Source organism: Tachypleus tridentatus, chromosome 6 (genome assembly GCF_004210375.1).
Source record: "Tachypleus tridentatus isolate NWPU-2018 chromosome 6, ASM421037v1, whole genome shotgun sequence".
Classification (NCBI taxonomy): Eukaryota; Metazoa; Arthropoda; class Merostomata; order Xiphosura; family Limulidae; genus Tachypleus; species Tachypleus tridentatus.
In genome coordinates this window covers 92,424,916-92,442,962 of record NC_134830.1, presented here as the reverse complement: position 1 = coordinate 92,442,962, position 18,047 = coordinate 92,424,916, and the positions used below count along the sequence as shown (strand labels likewise).

Sequence of the window (18,047 nt, the reverse complement as noted above, 5' to 3'; positions counted from 1 at the left end):
ATTTGAGACATATTGTTAACAAGTTTATTCCGGGTAGTTCTGTATGACATGTGTGAAACTTTGCACATTCACTGCTGAACATCCAAAGTCTGCAAAGGCGAAGTCCACGCTCACTAGTTGAAGTTTAACGTCACTCAACGTCAATAACGAGTATGCCTCCCGTGAGCATCAATAACTGCTTGGCATCTCCTGCCCATGGAAGCATGAGATGACGAATCACATCCTGTGGAATGGCTGCAAAGCTGCTGCAAGCTGAGGTAGAGTCTGCGGTTGAGATTGTCGCCGTCGCAGACGTCGGTCCAACTCGTCCCAAAGATGTTCGATGGAGTTTAAATCTGGTGATCTGGAGGGCCAGGAAAGAACATTGATGTTGTGGTGTCTCAAGAAGACAGTGGTGAGTCGGGCTGTGTGAGGACGGGCGTTGTCATGTTGAAAAACGTTGTTGACGTTCACCATGATGGGTTGCACATGGGGCGTAAGAATCTCGTCGACGGTTGCGTACGGTCTGATCGGAAATCCTACGCAGCCCAGGTATGGTTGAGGCAGTAGACGTTGCAGTGGTGGTCCTATCCCGAAGGTGACGTAACCGGATGCTGCGATCTTGTGCGGGCGTGATCACACGAGGTCTGCCAGATCGTGGACGGTCACGAGTTGATCCATGTTGTTGGTGACGATTCCATAGTCTTGGTGCTTGGGTGGACATTCACAGCTCTGGCAACATCTGATCGAGATTCGCCTGCTTCCAAGCGACCAATGGCATTGTTGCGTTGTGCTTCAGTCAGTCTTGGCGTAACTGTATTGCATGTCGGTGGCTTAACACTGAGCTATGGAAACCGAGAACCCGTCACTTTTATAGGGATTTTGCACATGTTGCACTTGCAGATCTCTCAAACAAATTTATTGGACACGCGTGCGTTTTGGCGAAAAATCCGATATTTTCCTCCGTTTTCAAAGTGCACAACTTTTATTGTCATTTTGGTCTGACAATCAGTGTCTTAACACGTGTAACATCACATACTCTGAGCTTGTAACGTTATTACATATATTTCTCTTTAAAATAACAAAAATATCCCTTTTGTGTTTCTTTTTTTAAAGAGTACATATTGTGTCACATTATCATTTTCTCTATTTTCTGCTACCTATTGCCATTATTTTATTTTTAATTTTATCTTCATAAAAATTGCTTAACATTTCTTATAACTATTATCACTCTTAATTCTTTTATGTATTGTTCACACCTCTTTGCAAAAATTAAATCTGACACCAACAACTACAGGATATTATTGGTTATATTTCAAGGCTAACTCGTATTGGAATCTGGTTTATGTAATTTCGACATCCGTGTTTATATATTTCATTAGACTCATTAAACATAACATTTCATTCTCGAGTTTTAGGTCTCGTTTGAAAATATTTTAAGATTTATGTATTTTCGTTAATGAGACCAACTTTGTTAACATTATTCATTTATATGAATTTTCCAGTACGTCTCGATAAATATAAGCCTGTGTCTCGTCTGTGTTTTAGTGACATTTTTAAATGTTCATTTGTCTTGTCCCTCAAGTTTATTATTATAAAAGGCTTTAAGTATACTTGCTCAAAATCTATTACATTTTAGAATGAGTGATGATTGACTCTGATAATTTGTATAATTGTTAGATTAAAAGTAATACATGTTACATAATACTTTCCAAATCCACATAAAAAACATGCTTTTAAAAAGCCAATGAACAAATATTTGATGTATAACTATAGTTCCTTTTTCAACTATGACTGTTAATTCTTTTACGGTTATCAACTATGTTTACTTGCAAAAAAGTATTTGATGCTTTGGTAAATTAATAAATTGAAATGTTATAGTGCACATAAATGAAGTTTTAAAAGATAGAAAAATTGAATTTCTTGCATGCCTTTCAGTTTTGTAGAAACGAAGATATGACTTGTTTTAGAAAACACACAGGAAAAATTAAGATAATATTACTTACATAGAGTGTTATGTAATCATTTTTGTCAAACAGAGTTTATCAAACTTTAACCTATATGCAAATAGTTTCAGTCAGCAAGAAACAAGCTCAAAACAAAGATTTCTGAAGTATGTACATGAAGATAAGAATATATATTTTTAAGTAATGAATAAACATATACAAGGACCCTTTACATTTTAGTGGAACGAATGAGCTCATAAAGATAATGAGAGTTAAATAAGAGTTTTTTTTCTTTCAGTATGTTATAGTAAAAAAATATTATACATGCTACTATAAAATTATTTCAGAATTTGTCAAATTTGAAAAATTACATTTTCTGAGTTTGAAGCATAGATGAAAAATATAGCATGCGAGACGAGGCTTTGTTTAGTATTTAAAATAAAAATTATATTATTTGCTATAGATTGATATGTCTGAAATTTTTAATGCTCAGAAAAATTAATCCTGTTACCATTCGAGTACATAATTTATTGCGTAATTAAATCATAAATGTCACACATTTCACGTCTCTAAAGTCTCAGTAGATATCATGAATATTAAAAGTAGAACTGAATAAACAATTGTCAAACTAACTTTAATGTTTGACAAATATTTTTAGCTTTATTTGTACACTGACCTCTGAACTTTTGAGCCTTTTTTGTACGTCGGGCATAATTTAATTTTGGTGAGGACTGTGAATAAAGTGGTTTTGTTGTGAAGTATATGTTGTGAAGATAAGTAATAAGTGTTTAACATTTACAAACATAAAAGCATAGAAGTGAGAAACCTCTACAGTTTTGAATTTATGTATGTTTGAACAATTTAAGTTTAAACTCTTTCAATATAATATAAAAATACTCTGCATTTCAAAAGTCTTGTAGGTTTAGGATTGACAACTCTTTATTTTTCTTTGGTTATCTTCATTTGTGAAAAATGCATTTGATATTTTGGTGAAATTACAAGCTTAAATGTTACAGTGTACATAAAGTTCTGAAAAATATGGAACAGTAATTTCTGGTTTCTATATCGGTTTTACATAAATGAAGACATTATTTGTTTTAGCCTAAGACAAACGCAATGGTCATAGCTTTCTAAACTTGATATCACCTGATATGCGTCAGTGATGTGATGAAAGGGTGACCTATCAAAACTTGTATTTTGTCCTTTAATTATCAATTAAACACGACTGTTCATTTTAAGTTTAATACAATCTTATTATTTAGTTTATATTGTTTGAGTGTTACAGTCTTAAAGTCTATTGTAAAAAAAAGTTCGTTTATACCTTTACTGACATGTTTTAGTAGAAATAAAAAAACATTATTTCTAATCCATCAATAAATAAGGTTTGAGAAATATTTTCTACAAAAATGTAATAATAATACCGCTATAACAATAATAGTTAAACATAGTTGTTAACAACGATTCTTTAAACTCTATAATTAAACTTATAAATCTTAAATATGGTATTTAAATAAACGTCCTTTTCAGGGCTTACAGAACTTATATATTAATTGTAGAAATGATTATATAATAGGTGGTTTATTATAAAGCATAAGACAATTTATGAAGCATAATTGATTATACAGGGTGTTCGGAAAGTCACTGTGCACTTATATATTTATTAACAGACAAAACTGCATAGTGACTTTCCGAACACCTTGTAGAAGCAAAAGACTACAAATTGTATGTTAAATGTTTAATAAATCATAAAAATACAGTCATTAAATTTTTCCAAAATGTGAAATATTATGTTTGATAAAAATACTTCAGCAGTACAATAATGTGTTATTAACTTGGTTTGCCAATATAAACAGTTAGATAATACATAAATGGAAAATATGAATATAAGCTGAGTTGAAATCTGTATGCAGTCCTACAGAAATACAGTAATATTCTCTGCCTTCTGAAAACACATGTCATACAATTAAATTTGTGAATGAAAAATATTAACATAAACTGAGACACAATTAAATTTTTATACAGTCCCACAGAAGTAACACCAACCACTTATGTAAAATACACATAATAAGCCGCGTAAGACCACACAGCTTTGTCAAACATATGTAAGTGAAAAGTATAAATTAACGAGTGCAAAACGAAATATTTTGTTAGGAATTTCTATATAAAATAAAAATCATAGTTATATGGGTAGAGGAATAGTATAGTTAACCCATAAAGCCAAACTATGAAATTGTACGATCGTATATTGAATTATTGCAAAATTTTTAGAGATGTTATCACGAAAAAAATTTTCCTTTTCAGAGCCTGTAAATACTATGGTTAGATATTGTTAGAGGGAACAACTATAATCAGTATGTTAAATATGATAGTATCATTATCCAACTCTAGAAATAGCAAAAGCCATGCCATAAAAGTAGTATATAGGAGCAAAACTATGCTAACATTGATTTAGTAGCACCATCTGCATTTGTAAAATGTATCTATACAAAAAAAAAAAAGTGGATAAGATTAAAATAGTAGATTGATTTTAAGGCTTTGATTGTTGATACAAAGTTAATGTCGTATTAATCTATCTGCACTTTCAATTTACCAACACGTTTTGGTGCCATTCATGGCCATAGCAACAAGCTCTCTGTTGTTTAACATTCAAACTATGATGTCACTCTTAGCAATATGCTTTCTGATAGCAGACAACTTCTCTCGTCATGTTTTATAGCAGCACAACAAGTTCCATCTATCATAGCAGCCTAGAAATACGCCCCTAGCAACGCATCCTCTGGTTTCACTTTCAGGAAATATGACGTCATCTTCTCAACTTGAACACATATGTTTATCTCTGTTGGCAAGCCATGCAACAATCCTCATCGCTACATATTTAAAGGCCGTAATCAGACTCACGTTACAACACCGCTCCAGTGACAGAAACTTCAAGTGTCTAGTAATTATGCATGATCATTTTCCCAGATATATTACAATGATTTAATAGAATTCATGTTCCAACACTCCTGTAATGACATAGTACCACAGTTTTATTGTAATCAGACTTGAGCATGCCGTTTGTAGTTGATCTAATCAATAAAAACAACGAAGAAAAGTAAATACTTTTGAGAAATGTTCAAAATCTCTACTGTTCGAGTAATTATACATTATCAACAGCTTATTCTGTGAAAATGAAGTATTTTATATCAAAATTACTAAATTTCTGTTACTCTTGCTTCATACTTGTACTTCGATATCAGGAATTAACTCATACCAATTTAAACAATAATGAATTGCTGATTATATCTGATAATTTGTAACACATAGATTTGGAACTAGGTTTTGTTTATTACTGGCAATATATTGCTTTTCTCCTTTGCCTCTTACATCTCTCAGTCTTCTTCTGTTACCACCCTTTACATCCATTTATCAAATCCACATCAAACTAGCCCCTTACTTTCAGACATTGCATCTGTTTTCCTTACATAGATTATAAAACTCATAACCATATGAAATCTTGTAGTCTATACACTGGCTGAACTTATAGAATTGGCTGTTGTATCCGTTTACTCTGATAATGTTATAATGAGTTAGAGTTCTGTAATCCCTATTTCTTTAGAGACTGGATTAAAACCAGTCACTTTGTCATACTCTATCCTCTTCAATCAATGTTACTTTATAACATTTTTTCTTCGCCCATTCCGTTTGTTTGCTATTAAGCACAAAGCTACACTTAGACTTATCTGTGCTCTGTCCAGTACGCGAGTCAAAACATACCACTGTGCCACTGGGGGCCCATTCCGTTTGAATGACATATCTACATACACATATATAGAAAGAAAATAAATATATATTTTAATTTTAAGCATTACCTGAAATATTAATGCTTGGAAGTGTATTCAGAAACTTAAAAGTTTCTTACATCTGCATTGTTTTAAGACAATTGGGAAAGAGAGCTAGGATCATTAAGTTGATTTTTCTTATTGGACAGCTTGTCTTGAGTTGGTTGAAGTTTTATTGTATAATTAATTTTCCTTAAAATAATGACGGATAAAAATGAAATATAAATCCAATCCAACTGTTTGGATCAGAGTGAATGTGCAGTATGATTGTCTGGTGGGCCGTTTATAACCTTTTTTGTAATTTAATGAATTATTTGATGTGTATAAAACTTTCATTATCATTTTACTGAACGCAAGAAAAGACTGCTACTGAAGCGAATACTTTCTGACGGTTTTCATTTCTGTGAGAAGTGTCAAAGAGGAGATATTCAGTTTATTCGACATGGAACAATAAATCATAAAATAATGAATTGTTTATTATGTGTAAGACTTATGACTTGAATGTTTAAATTTTATCAGCCTGTAGATTATTCAGGAAAAGATATTAATTGGCTATAATTTAAAATCAGGGTAAATGTAAGTATTGTAGTGTTATATTATAAAATAATAAACAAATAACTATCCAACCGACCTTATGACACCAATAGTATTCAAGATTATTCTGAAAATAGTCACCCAGCAAGCTAATAATGATAATGTGTAAAGTACACGTTTTCTGCAAGCTAATCGATTAATTGCAATCAAGAACAATTCTGAAAAAAAATATAATTTTCGTTTATCATATGTTTATGACTCTTTCTAAACTTTTGTCTCTTTGCATATGTGAGTTTTGAAGATCCTGTTTGCCGAGACTCACTTACCAGACAGTAAGAACCCAAAAAGTTTGTTCGAAACTTCTTGTTTCCTGCCAAACTCAATGTTTAGATTTTTCTTACTTTCCTTCTTCATGATATTTTTTTATTTTTATAGGAGTGATCCCTTAATTAAAAGGTTTTCCTGTGAGAAAATTGCATCGTGTAAATATCGATTTAGTAATATTAATCAAGTTTCTTTTCCGTTAGGACATTTGTGTTTGCTCCTATATGTCGAGGCATAAGCGCAAAGAGGTCTGAGACGCCATCTTTCGGGTATTCTTCCAGGTAGGTTCCAAATAATTAATAGTAAAAATTTCTTTAATAATTTACAAATTTTATAGAGTCAATGATCCAGACTTTGCTCTTGTTATGAATAAACCTGAACAAATTATTGGCTTTAAAAGAATAATAGCTTCATCAATAATTTATATTACTCTACATTTGCCAAATATTGGTTTTCAAAATGAATCTAGCAAATAGTAAATGACTTGTAACAAATTATTATTATATATTTTATTACTGTTGCATATTCTAACATATAAAATATATAGTTTCTAACATATTTATATAGAATTGAGCATGAAAGAAGACACCCACCTCAAAATGGAATATCCAAATCATACTTAAAATTTGTTTTAATTAATCAGAAAATAACAACTACCGAAAAAAATCTTTTCACCAGAGAACGTGTCCACCAAAAGTAATTTTTAAAGCCTAGCATTGTTTTTTTAGTATTTCTAGTGGGCTTCTAGATGTTTATTTGTGGCACGTGATTTCATTCTTTAATAAGGAAAGTCACGAGCTGAACAAAAAAGGCAAAATAGCGTGACGTAAGGAGTTTAAAACATACTCTGTTGAATTCATTTTTGGAGATCGACATAGCCACGCTACAGGACATTAATCCTTTCTAAAATTATTCTTCCATTACCAAAGTTGGCATTGTCATTCACAAGTCATAATGCTCAGGACGTCATAGTTGTACTTCGTTTCATTCTAAGAACCATTCCAGAACATGGAGAGTATTCTTGTCAATAAAGCTGATGTTTCTATAGATCTTGATAAATCAAGTTTGCTACGTTCCTGTTAGCACTAATTAGGTTTGTATCTATTTCCCTGAAACAACCGTCTATGGCATCAATATAAAACCTAAGTTGTTCAAGATTGGTAGGCTTGATCCCAATTTTGACTTTCATGTTTGTGACGCTGGTCCATAGGGATCCAAAAACAGACTCTTCAGACCTTAAACTAGACTTTTTGAGCCTCTTATGAACAGTTTTAGTCAATATAAGAACAGTAGATGCATTTTGAATGTCTCAGTGAATTTCTGTGCTGTCTGAAAGGAGTTTCTGAAAGTTTGTATGGTCAGGAATTAATTTTGCCTTGAGTGTTTCCCCTTGTTTGGCCATATTCTAGCCATATATTTTCATATCCATTGATTGTATGCCAAATTCAGTTACGGAAAACACATAAAGAAGCAAGAATATAACATTGAGATACAACATTTTGAAGATAATGTGGCCTCTAATAATTCTTTCAGAGTTAAATGTTTTCTAACACATGCTTGAGCAATAATGGTGAAATATTTTAATGTTAAAACACAAAAACTAAGGAAATGCACGTAAAAGCTTCCTATTCTGATTCAACAACATTCTATTATCGCAAGTGTGTAATCCACGTAAGTGACAATAACCAGTAAATTACTAGGCGTGAAACTATTCACTGTTCTTAAACTTACTACTTTCCATGCTTCTCAAATGCTTGGAAAAATAAACAAAATTGTATATTTCAATATTCAGACAGTTCAGTTACTTTTTTTTTTTCATAAACAGTGGTTATAAAGCTTTCTATACCTGTATATATGTCGGTTTACACCTATATAATTTGCTGGTTATTAATAGATTGATACATTTACCTTTCTGGTTGTGTGTTTTTGTCTATATGATAATTGTGTTCCTAGCTGTGCTTCTTTTCACAGAGATGTTGCATCACTCAACATTTACGGCGTCGTACAACCAAAAGCTGGCGCCAAGTCGTCTGATCATAACGAAGGTTGGAACACATGGTTGCAAGATGTGATTGTAAGTGATAAAAATTGATAAATGGTTATAGGTAAAGGAAACGCTATTTTATTAATGCTGAAATAATCTTCTCTTGATCTTCACTAAAGAGATCTTCTAAAATGAACAAGAAATCGAATCCTCGAAATAACTGATATTGCGAATTAAACATTATACACTACCAGCAGTAAAATTTAACTAAAAATTTAATGTATGTTTTTCTTTGTTTATGTATACTTATGTATAATTTTGTAAATAATTATAGGAATTGTGAGGAACAACGGCATAAAAAGTAAATACCAAGATAACGCAGTATTTTTATCACGTGAAAATATATCGCACCATAGTACAGTCACGTGCTGATAGTTTACACTGATTATTATCGTCCAATAAATCAGAAAATATCACGCCAGTCTAAAACATAGTAAGCATCAACGGTTTGTTTGATGATGTAAAGGAGAATGGTGTTATATCAGTATATAATATCTTAACGAATCATGGTGGGAATTCAGTAGAACTTCATCTCAGACAGTGATGTCGAGGGTCTTCAAAACACTGATGGTACTCAGACTGCTAGCAAATACAAACCGATTTTAACCCATCATGTCATTCACTAAAAATTTGACTCATTAGGCAAGACTTTATCTTCAAACGTGCGTTGTGAAGTGACAACAGTAAAAAAGCTTGGCCTACATATACTCCATATATAAATATCCTTAAGGCTGAAGTGGCTGTGTCAAAACTAAAAAGGGCCTGGCATGTCATGAGGTTAAGGGATTTGACTTGTAATATGAGGGTCGCGGGTTCGAATCCCCGTCACACCAAACATGCTTGCTCTTTCAGCCGTGTGGGCGTTATTATCTGACGGTCAATCCTACTATTCCTTGGTAAAAGAGTAGCCCAAGAGCCCACGGTGGGTGATGATGACTAATTGTTTCCCTCTACTCTTACACTGCCAAGTTAGGGACGGCTAACGCAGAGAGCCCTCGTGCAGCTTTGTGCGAAATTAAAAAACAAACAACGAGAAATAGCAACTAGAAAAAAATGCGACTAAAGAACTTGGTTGAATTATGTAGAGCAATAGAGGTTACTTTCAACTATATTCCACAAACATATACTGGTAACGTGTATGGAAACATGAAAACAATGTTCACACACATATTCTTGTGGATTATACAACGTAATCGCTTTATTTTTTTGTATTTTATGTGAAAATCTACTTACCATTTCTCGTTGATTCTGTTTGTACGCAAAGCTACACAAGGGCTATCTGCGATAGCCATCCCTAATTTGGGATACTCTTTTACCAACAAATATTGGAATTAATGTCACATTATAACATCCCCACAGCTGAGAGGGCAAGCATATTTGATGCGATGGGGAATCAAACCCACGACCTTCAGATTACGAATCGAGCACCTTAACCCACTTGGCTATGCCGGGCCGTGGTAAAGGAAATAATTATGGAAACGCATAAGCGATACACATAGGGAAATCATGGACAACGAGAATAGCCGGACACTCGTAACCTGAGGGCTGTGGGTTCAAATCCCGGTCGCACCAAACATGCTCGCCCTCCTAGCCGTTGGTAAAACAGTAGCCCAAGAGTCAATCCCACTATTCGTTGGTAAAAGAGTAGCCCAAGAGTTGGCGGCGGGTGGTGATGACTAGCTGCCTTCCCTCTAGTCTTACACTGCAAAATCAGGGACGGCTAGCGCAGATAACCCTCGAGTAGCTTTGCGAAAAATTCAAAACAAAAAAAGGTTCTTATAAGAAGGAATAATCCTCAACGCTGCTAATGCCATAGCAATTAATCTTTTTTGACGAAGATATCCATTAAAGAGGTGTTTTTTTTTTCAAAAGTTAAGACGAAGAATAGACAAAAATAATTTATAATAACAATGATCGACAGAGTATTTAGATGTATTTTGAATTTCGCGCAAAACTACTTGAAGGCTATTTGCGCTAGTGTCCCTAATTTAGCAGTGTAAGACTAGAGAGAAGGCAGCTAGTCATCACCACCCATTGTCAACTCTTGGGCTACTCTTTTATTCAATGAATATTTGGATTGATTGTCACATTATAACGCCCCCACAGCTGTAAGGGCAAGCATGTTTGGTGTGACGGAGATTTTAACCTGTGACTCTCGGATTATAAGTCGAGTTCCTTACCCACCTGGCCATTCCAGCCCTAAGCATTTAAAAAAAAGTGACTGTAACACTAGACATAATTAGCTTTTGATTAAAACTATAAGGTTGAGCGCATTTTAAGAAAAATAAAAATATCACAAGATATCTTACCGTATGTAATTAAGGATATTATAAGTAATATAACAACATTTAAACAATTAACCTGAAATCAGAAGTAAACGACAATATTGAAACATCCAAGATGTCTGAGCGCGCAAATCGATACTTATTCCACCCATTCACTTGTAACAAAACATGTTACCCATGATTATTCAAACACACAATTTACAAGATAGAAGGAAATGATTCCAGAATTAAAACTTTAAGTTATGAAATGCTACTGAAAAGTCAGATACCAACAGAATTGAGGAAGAACTATACAAGAAAATTGGAAATATGCTACGAAATAAACGAAACCTAATTTGTAAATAAGTGTACATTCAGTGTGTTGTCAACAGCATTTGTTATAAATATATATGATGAATATGCCATTCAACGCAAACAAATACAGTTTGCCAAACACGTTAATGTCGACGAAAGAACGAAATCTTCACAAACCATAAACCTAATAAGGTCATGTTATTCGCTGTGGAAACCTGATCATCCTTATGGGACCAGTACTACTAATAGAATATTAAACGGTAAATCTGAAAGTAACGTGTGAATATCGAAAATATGATGCACAAGTACCACGACATTTTGCTCATCGCAAACTGTAGAATATTACACCTTGCTCGATGTATATGGTCTCGTTTCACAATTTCTCAGTACAATACATTGAAATATCATGACACTTATGCTGCCAAGTGAAACATGGTCTCCGTGAATTTTGTTCTGTTTAACGTCAGTAGAAATACGAGACTATATACGGATAGACAGCTATTACGGTAAGTATAGAGGAACAAATGCTGATGTATGTTACAGAAAAGTGTCGGTCTGCAGAAAGACAAAAACATACATTATTATGTGTTAATTTCTCTGGATATTCTGTGGAAGAGTAATACACTATTACACGTATAATAATATCTCTATGTGACACTGAACATGTGATCTACTAAATGATAAAATTCATAGCCATATACTGACAGACTAATTCAGTGCCTACATCCTTTGACGATGAATATAACTAAATAAAATTCAATGATTAAAACTAGACTAAAATTTTGTCAGTATAAAAGCATATAAGAAATTTCGCTTGATGGTTATGGAAGGAGTGAAAAAAAATGTCTTAGGTTAAACCACCAAAAGTTACACGCTGACAACTAAATATATATACATATACAATATTGTTCCAGATAACACGTTTCGGGCAATGCTCTTCTTTAGGTATCTCAAGCTGTACAGCAAACCCACAAACGAAAACGTTCTAAATCGAAGGTCACGTAACAATATTACAAATAAACGTCTATAACAACTTTTAAAAACACTTGAAACAATATGATAGAGAATTAACAAATTATATATATATATGTATGTTTACACACATTCATTCTTATGGCCTGGTACATCTGAGTTTAGGGTTTGTTTTCAGAAGCAATGAAGAAGAATTGCGGTTTTGATTTACAAGATAGTTGCTCATTTCTTTGTTGGATATAGTCATGATCATTGAAAAAATAATTCCAGTTCTGTCGAACGAGCATTGAAATAATCAAAAATAAATAACACAAGACAAGTGCTGGAAAAACTCTACCAACTGCTTTGGTCTCTGTAATAAAAAACAAAATAACTTCTACAACAAAATATATCCACAACAAATACATATGTATATTACAGTTTTAAAAATACAAATCCGAAACTAAAAGCTAAGTAAAAGCAAATGAAGAATTAGTCGACAGAAGTTATAATAAGCTTTGAATGAAAAAAATAATAGATAAATAAATGCATAATTTACTGTATAAACTTTTAAGAGAATTTAGAACCAAAGAGTAGAAGCATTATCAAAAGGTAAAACGTTCATTTATTCCATCGGAATGGATCAATCCCAGGCCAAAGATTATTTTGTTTACTTCTAGATTGCGGTTATTTTTGTTCGTAGAGGCTTTATTCAAAATAAGTCTTTTACAATGTTAAAGCGTCAAGCCACCAGTTTTTGTTTCTGATATGTTTTCGGGTATGTTCTGTTAATAATCTATTGGTTTCTCCTATGTATTATTCTCCATAACACTTACATACAGTGACATAACCGCCCGGCATGGCCAAGCGTGTTAAAGTGTTCGACTCGTAATCCGAGGGTCGCGGGTTCGAATTCCTGTCGCACCAAACATGCTCGCCCTCCCAGCCGTGAGGGCATTATAATGTGATGGTCAATCCCACTATTCGTTGGTAAAAGAGTAGCCCAAGAGATGGCGGTGATGACTAGCTGCCTTCCCTCTAATCTTCCACTGCTAAATTAGGGACGGCTAGCGCGGATAACCCTCGAGTACAATTGCGCGAAATTCAAACACAAAGAAACAGAGGAATAATGACGCATTTTGATGTGAAATTATATTGGTTCTTAATATAAAAATTCGATTTAGTACCCTGCACGGATGTTCTTGGTTCAATGTAAGCACTTGTTGCAGGATAGCTTGTTTTTGAATTTCGCATGAAGCTAGTCGAGAGATATCTGTGCTAAACGTATTAAAATTGTGAGTGGAGTGGGATTCGAACCCACGTCTCCTTAGCAATGACTGCAGGATAGCTACCTACAGTAATACTTATATTTGTTGAAGTGAGTTTCTAAAGGTGACTGTGAACTAGGTTGTTCCAATACTGACTGGTATTGTAACGGAAGGAAATTGTTAAAAGTCTTGGAAAATATATATTTAATGGTGTCGTATTCTTTTATAATGTAAAAATAATTCAAAATAACATCTCTAACCTGTTTTTTTTTGTGTGTGATAAGTAAAGATAAGAGGTAGCCTGGTGTAGAAAAATTTAGAGTTTACTTCCATGAAAAACGAGGGAAAGTTGCAGGCTTGACTTACAACAGAATTGCAAGCTTCTTTCAAGAATTGTTGAGGGTAGCCACGATCACAGAGAAATGATTCCAATTCAATCGGGCATTAAAATAATCAAGTTCACTACATAATTTATATAGCCTAACGAGCTGGTATTTTAGGATGTTCTTTGTCATGTGTTTTGGATAGTTAGAATTAAAATGTAATTGTTTGTGGGCGTTTGTGGGCTTATAATGTCTTACCGTTTAGGATGCTTCTGTTTACATTATGTTCCATAAAGCAGTTTTTATTTGTTTCACTGAAATTGTTTTTATGAAAATGTTTGGTCTTTAAGCGCCATAAAAATAGTTCTCAATTACGTTTCGAGTGAAGTTCATTCACGCTTGATCTAATAGGGACAAATTGAAATCCCATATTCAACACGGATATATTTACATTTGTCGTCCCCCAATGGCAGAATGCTATGTCTGCGGTCTCACCCCGCTAGAAACAGGGCTTCGATACCCGTGATGGGCAGAGCACAGACAGTCCATTGTCTGTGTGCTTAATTCTAAACAAACAAATACATTTGTCAAGATAAGATCAGGTGGAATAGTTACGACGCCAGTTTTAGTCGGTGTATTTCTCTCCGTGGAATTAGTTAATGTGTTATTTTCTATTAAGAATGATTGCAACTTGCTTGGACGTACAATTTCGTACGTGCAAAAACGTATGCATATCAATATAAGTTTCTCATTCTGTATAATATTGTTGGAAGCGTTTTTAAACATTGTCATACGCGTTTGTTATATTGTCACGAGACCTTTCATTTTGAACTTTTTCGTTTAGGATTTATTGTTCAGCATTGCCCGAAAAAGGGTATCGACAACAATATGCACACATTACAAAAAAGTAATTAACAACTTCTATAGTATAACTTACAACATACCTCTAAACTGCTACACGTTGTAATCAAAAGGACTAGACTATGACTGAAACAAAAAATTGCCATTGTTCCTTGGATTGGTTTAACTTAAATTATTGTGTTGAGTTATATATATGTGTGTGTGTGTATGTGTTTGGCTAGCTATTTTAAAACTGCCAAATTTCCATTTGCAGAAAGAGAAGGAAGATGAAAAAATGTCCGACATAAGGAACATCAAACAGGATCAGCGTCATCTAGTAAGCAAGTGTGAAGACTATGCTCTTCTTCACAAACTATTCCAAAAGCGCGGAAGTTACAACCCATTTCGACAGTATTTTTCGGAATTAATTGAAAGTAATTGATGAAATGTACTTAACAGTCTAGATTGCCACATTGTAAATGGTTGATTTTTTCTCCCATTGATATAATGAATATGAATGTATAACTTGCACATTGTTTATGTAGAAGTACAAACAATATGATTTTCCCCCTTTCAACTTGTATGATGTATGCTTTTCTTGTTCCCAAAATTAATAGGGAAGCTAATATAACCGACCTTTAATTAATGTTTATAAAATTTTAGTATTATATGTGTATTGTGAGAAGCAATAAAAATGAATATTGACAGTTATACAATAATCCTCCAATGTTGATTAAACTCAACATAAGGTAATTAATGATAACAAATACTTCATAGATTTAAACACTAGCAAAAGTTAGTTCTTATTTTGTTTCGAGCTATAAAAAATACCATCGAAATATTTAGCACTTTCTCACAAATATGTATTTTAACAAAACCCGCGCAAAATGTATGGTGCTAAAATAAACAACTCATTTAGTTTGTAAACTTTGAATGCTGGACAACTTATCGTAAGCTATGGCATTCATTAACTATTTTTTACCATTGAATGATAGGCATATTCAATACATGTACCAAAGCAAGTACTAAAGTTGACGAGTTGAAAAAATCTATTAGAGGTCATGATTGAAGTTTCTAAACGTTCTACCTTAATTAACAAAAGGAGAAGTCTTAATAAGTGATCTAAGATCGATATCAGAAAACGGCTATGACTTCACCTATAACGATATAACGAGTCCGATCTTATGCATCGAAGTTAAATCACACATCGACAAACTGAAAAACACGTAGGCACAATTGAAAACATAGTACTCAAAAATCTCTCACATATCTTACAACCTGTACAATTTATCACTCTAAAAAGGATACTTCCCACACTGGAAATTGGCAATTATTACAGTCATCTCGAAAACAACTACAGACCTACAAAATCCAGGATATTACAGACCAGTAAGTCTCCTCAACTCCACAGGAAAAAGATAATGGCGAACAGACTCTTATTTTACCTAGAAAACAATAACATTAACAGTGGCATACAAAACGTAGCCCGCCGCCAAAAATAAGTCGGCGACTATTTAGTCAGACTAACAAAACAATCTTTCAGGCATTTAATCGAAAAAAGTAGCGGCATTTCTTGATGTGTAAAAGTATTTGACAGCGTAAGGCACAACGGACTATTGTTCAAGTTATACCAACTTAAGGGTCCACATCCAGCGAATCTCAAGTTTTCTTATTCAGGCCAGAGTTTGCTTCAAACAAACACTATCGTGCACACTTAAACTAGAGGCAGACGTCCCGCAGGGAGTCAGCTCTCGGCCTATTTTTATACATGATCTACCAAAATTCGGCCCGGCATGGTCAGGGGGTTAAGGCACTCGACTTGTGATCTGAGGGTCGCGGGTTCGAATTCTCGTCGCATCAAACATGCTCACCCTTTCATCCGTGGAGACGTTATAATGTGACGGTCAATTCCACTATTCGTTGGTGGAAGAGGAGCCCAAGAGTTAGCGGTAGGTGGTGATGACTAGCTGCCTTCACTATAGCCTTACACTGTTAAATTAGGGACGACTAGCGCAGATAACCCTCGTGTAGCTTTGGGCGAAATTAAAAAAACAAGCAAACAAAAAAAAAACAATTGCCAAAACTCGCGTATACTCATACGACACAATAGGATGATGACGTAGCTGTTTGGAGCAACTCAAGAGATCCATTTGCTGCTACAACCAAAGTATAAGCTTCGCCTAACCATATAACTGCATGGTGTAACAAGTGGTGTGTAGCTCTAAACCCAAACACAACACAAGCAATTACATTCTATTCATGCGTTACAACAACAACAAAAAACTGACCCAAACAAAACTAGCTCTCTTAGGCTCCGATATCATGTTCACTAATTCCATAAAATTTCTTGATATCATCTTCGATCGGTCACTAAACTGGAGAAGTCACTTTGGAAAATTTGTAAATGTGAAAACCAACGTATCACTTTTCTTAGGAGAATTGGAGGCATTCATAAAGGATGTTCAGGCGGCTCCATCATATCCATTTATAAATTATATATTAGACCACTTACTGAATATGGCTGCAGAGTCACGTGCAACATGTCCAATAACGTTATGGAAAAACTCAAAGCCTTACAATATCGTGTAATCTTTACAGCTTACCGAATTGCGAGGTAAACTTCCCCGAATTACCTAGATTCACTTGAGGCATTACCTATATTCAGAAAGAGAATCCAAAATTTAGCTGAAAAGTTTAATCAAACAGCCACTACAAGAAACACGTTAACAAAACAATTTTGAACTTTAGCTGCAACACCCGACACATGGCGCACCCACCAGGCTCCTTACTTTATCTGTAATATGTAGTGCATTAATCATCAATGTTTTCAATTTTCATTTGAGGTACTGCCCGAATACGTAATAACTAATAATAAGAAGTTCTAGGAGTGAAAATGAACTTTTCTCTGGGTTCTACCATTTCTCACACTTCCAATTCTTGGCATAGAATTCATCGATCCTCCGCCCCCCTAAAGAACCCTAAGTCCCACATCGGCCGTTGATTTTGTGATAGTTATCAGTGCCTGTCGTCAGTTTTCCGCCGCTGTTTGCTTGCTTTATGATACTTCAAATAAATCTTGTTTTACGTTAATTGCTCATTGTATCTTAAAATTCCTTATTTTATATTAAAATTTCCATTATATGTGCACATATGTACACTGCTGGCCAAAACCTTAAGGCCAATGAACATAAAGAAAAAATATGCATTTTGCGTTGTTAGATTCAACCAATTATTTGAGTTGAGCTTTGAAAGATGAAAATAAGAAAAAAGAAAATAAAAATAAAAACCTTTTTTAGCATTTAATAGGGAAAATGTGAACACTATGAAATTAGCCTAAATACTAGCTGGTCCAAAGTTTAATATCATACCAAAAAGAAGTCCTAAACATGGCAGGAAATTCACAACAAGAGGTCTCAGTAGTGAGTTGCACGGCTGTCA

At 33.9% G+C, this 18,047-nt stretch overlaps 1 protein-coding gene across 2 annotated transcripts in view; it reads left to right on the top strand.

Annotated features, from left to right (window-relative positions):
- LOC143254614 (uncharacterized) overlaps positions 1–15,458 on the top strand; it is a 60,362-nt gene extending 44,904 nt beyond the window's left edge. Inside the window, exons 3-5 of one of the 2 annotated variants that reach the window (XM_076509764.1) lie at positions 6,808–6,885; positions 8,558–8,678; positions 14,884–15,458. In XM_076509764.1, the coding sequence (XP_076365879.1) occupies positions 6,808–6,885; positions 8,558–8,678; positions 14,884–15,051 (367 nt within the window). In that variant the 3' untranslated portion in view covers positions 15,052–15,458. The remainder of the gene's footprint in view (positions 1–6,807; positions 6,886–8,557; positions 8,679–14,883) is intronic. The other variant, XM_076509766.1, reaches the window with a different exon arrangement.
- Positions 15,459–18,047: the final 2,589 nt, after the last annotated feature.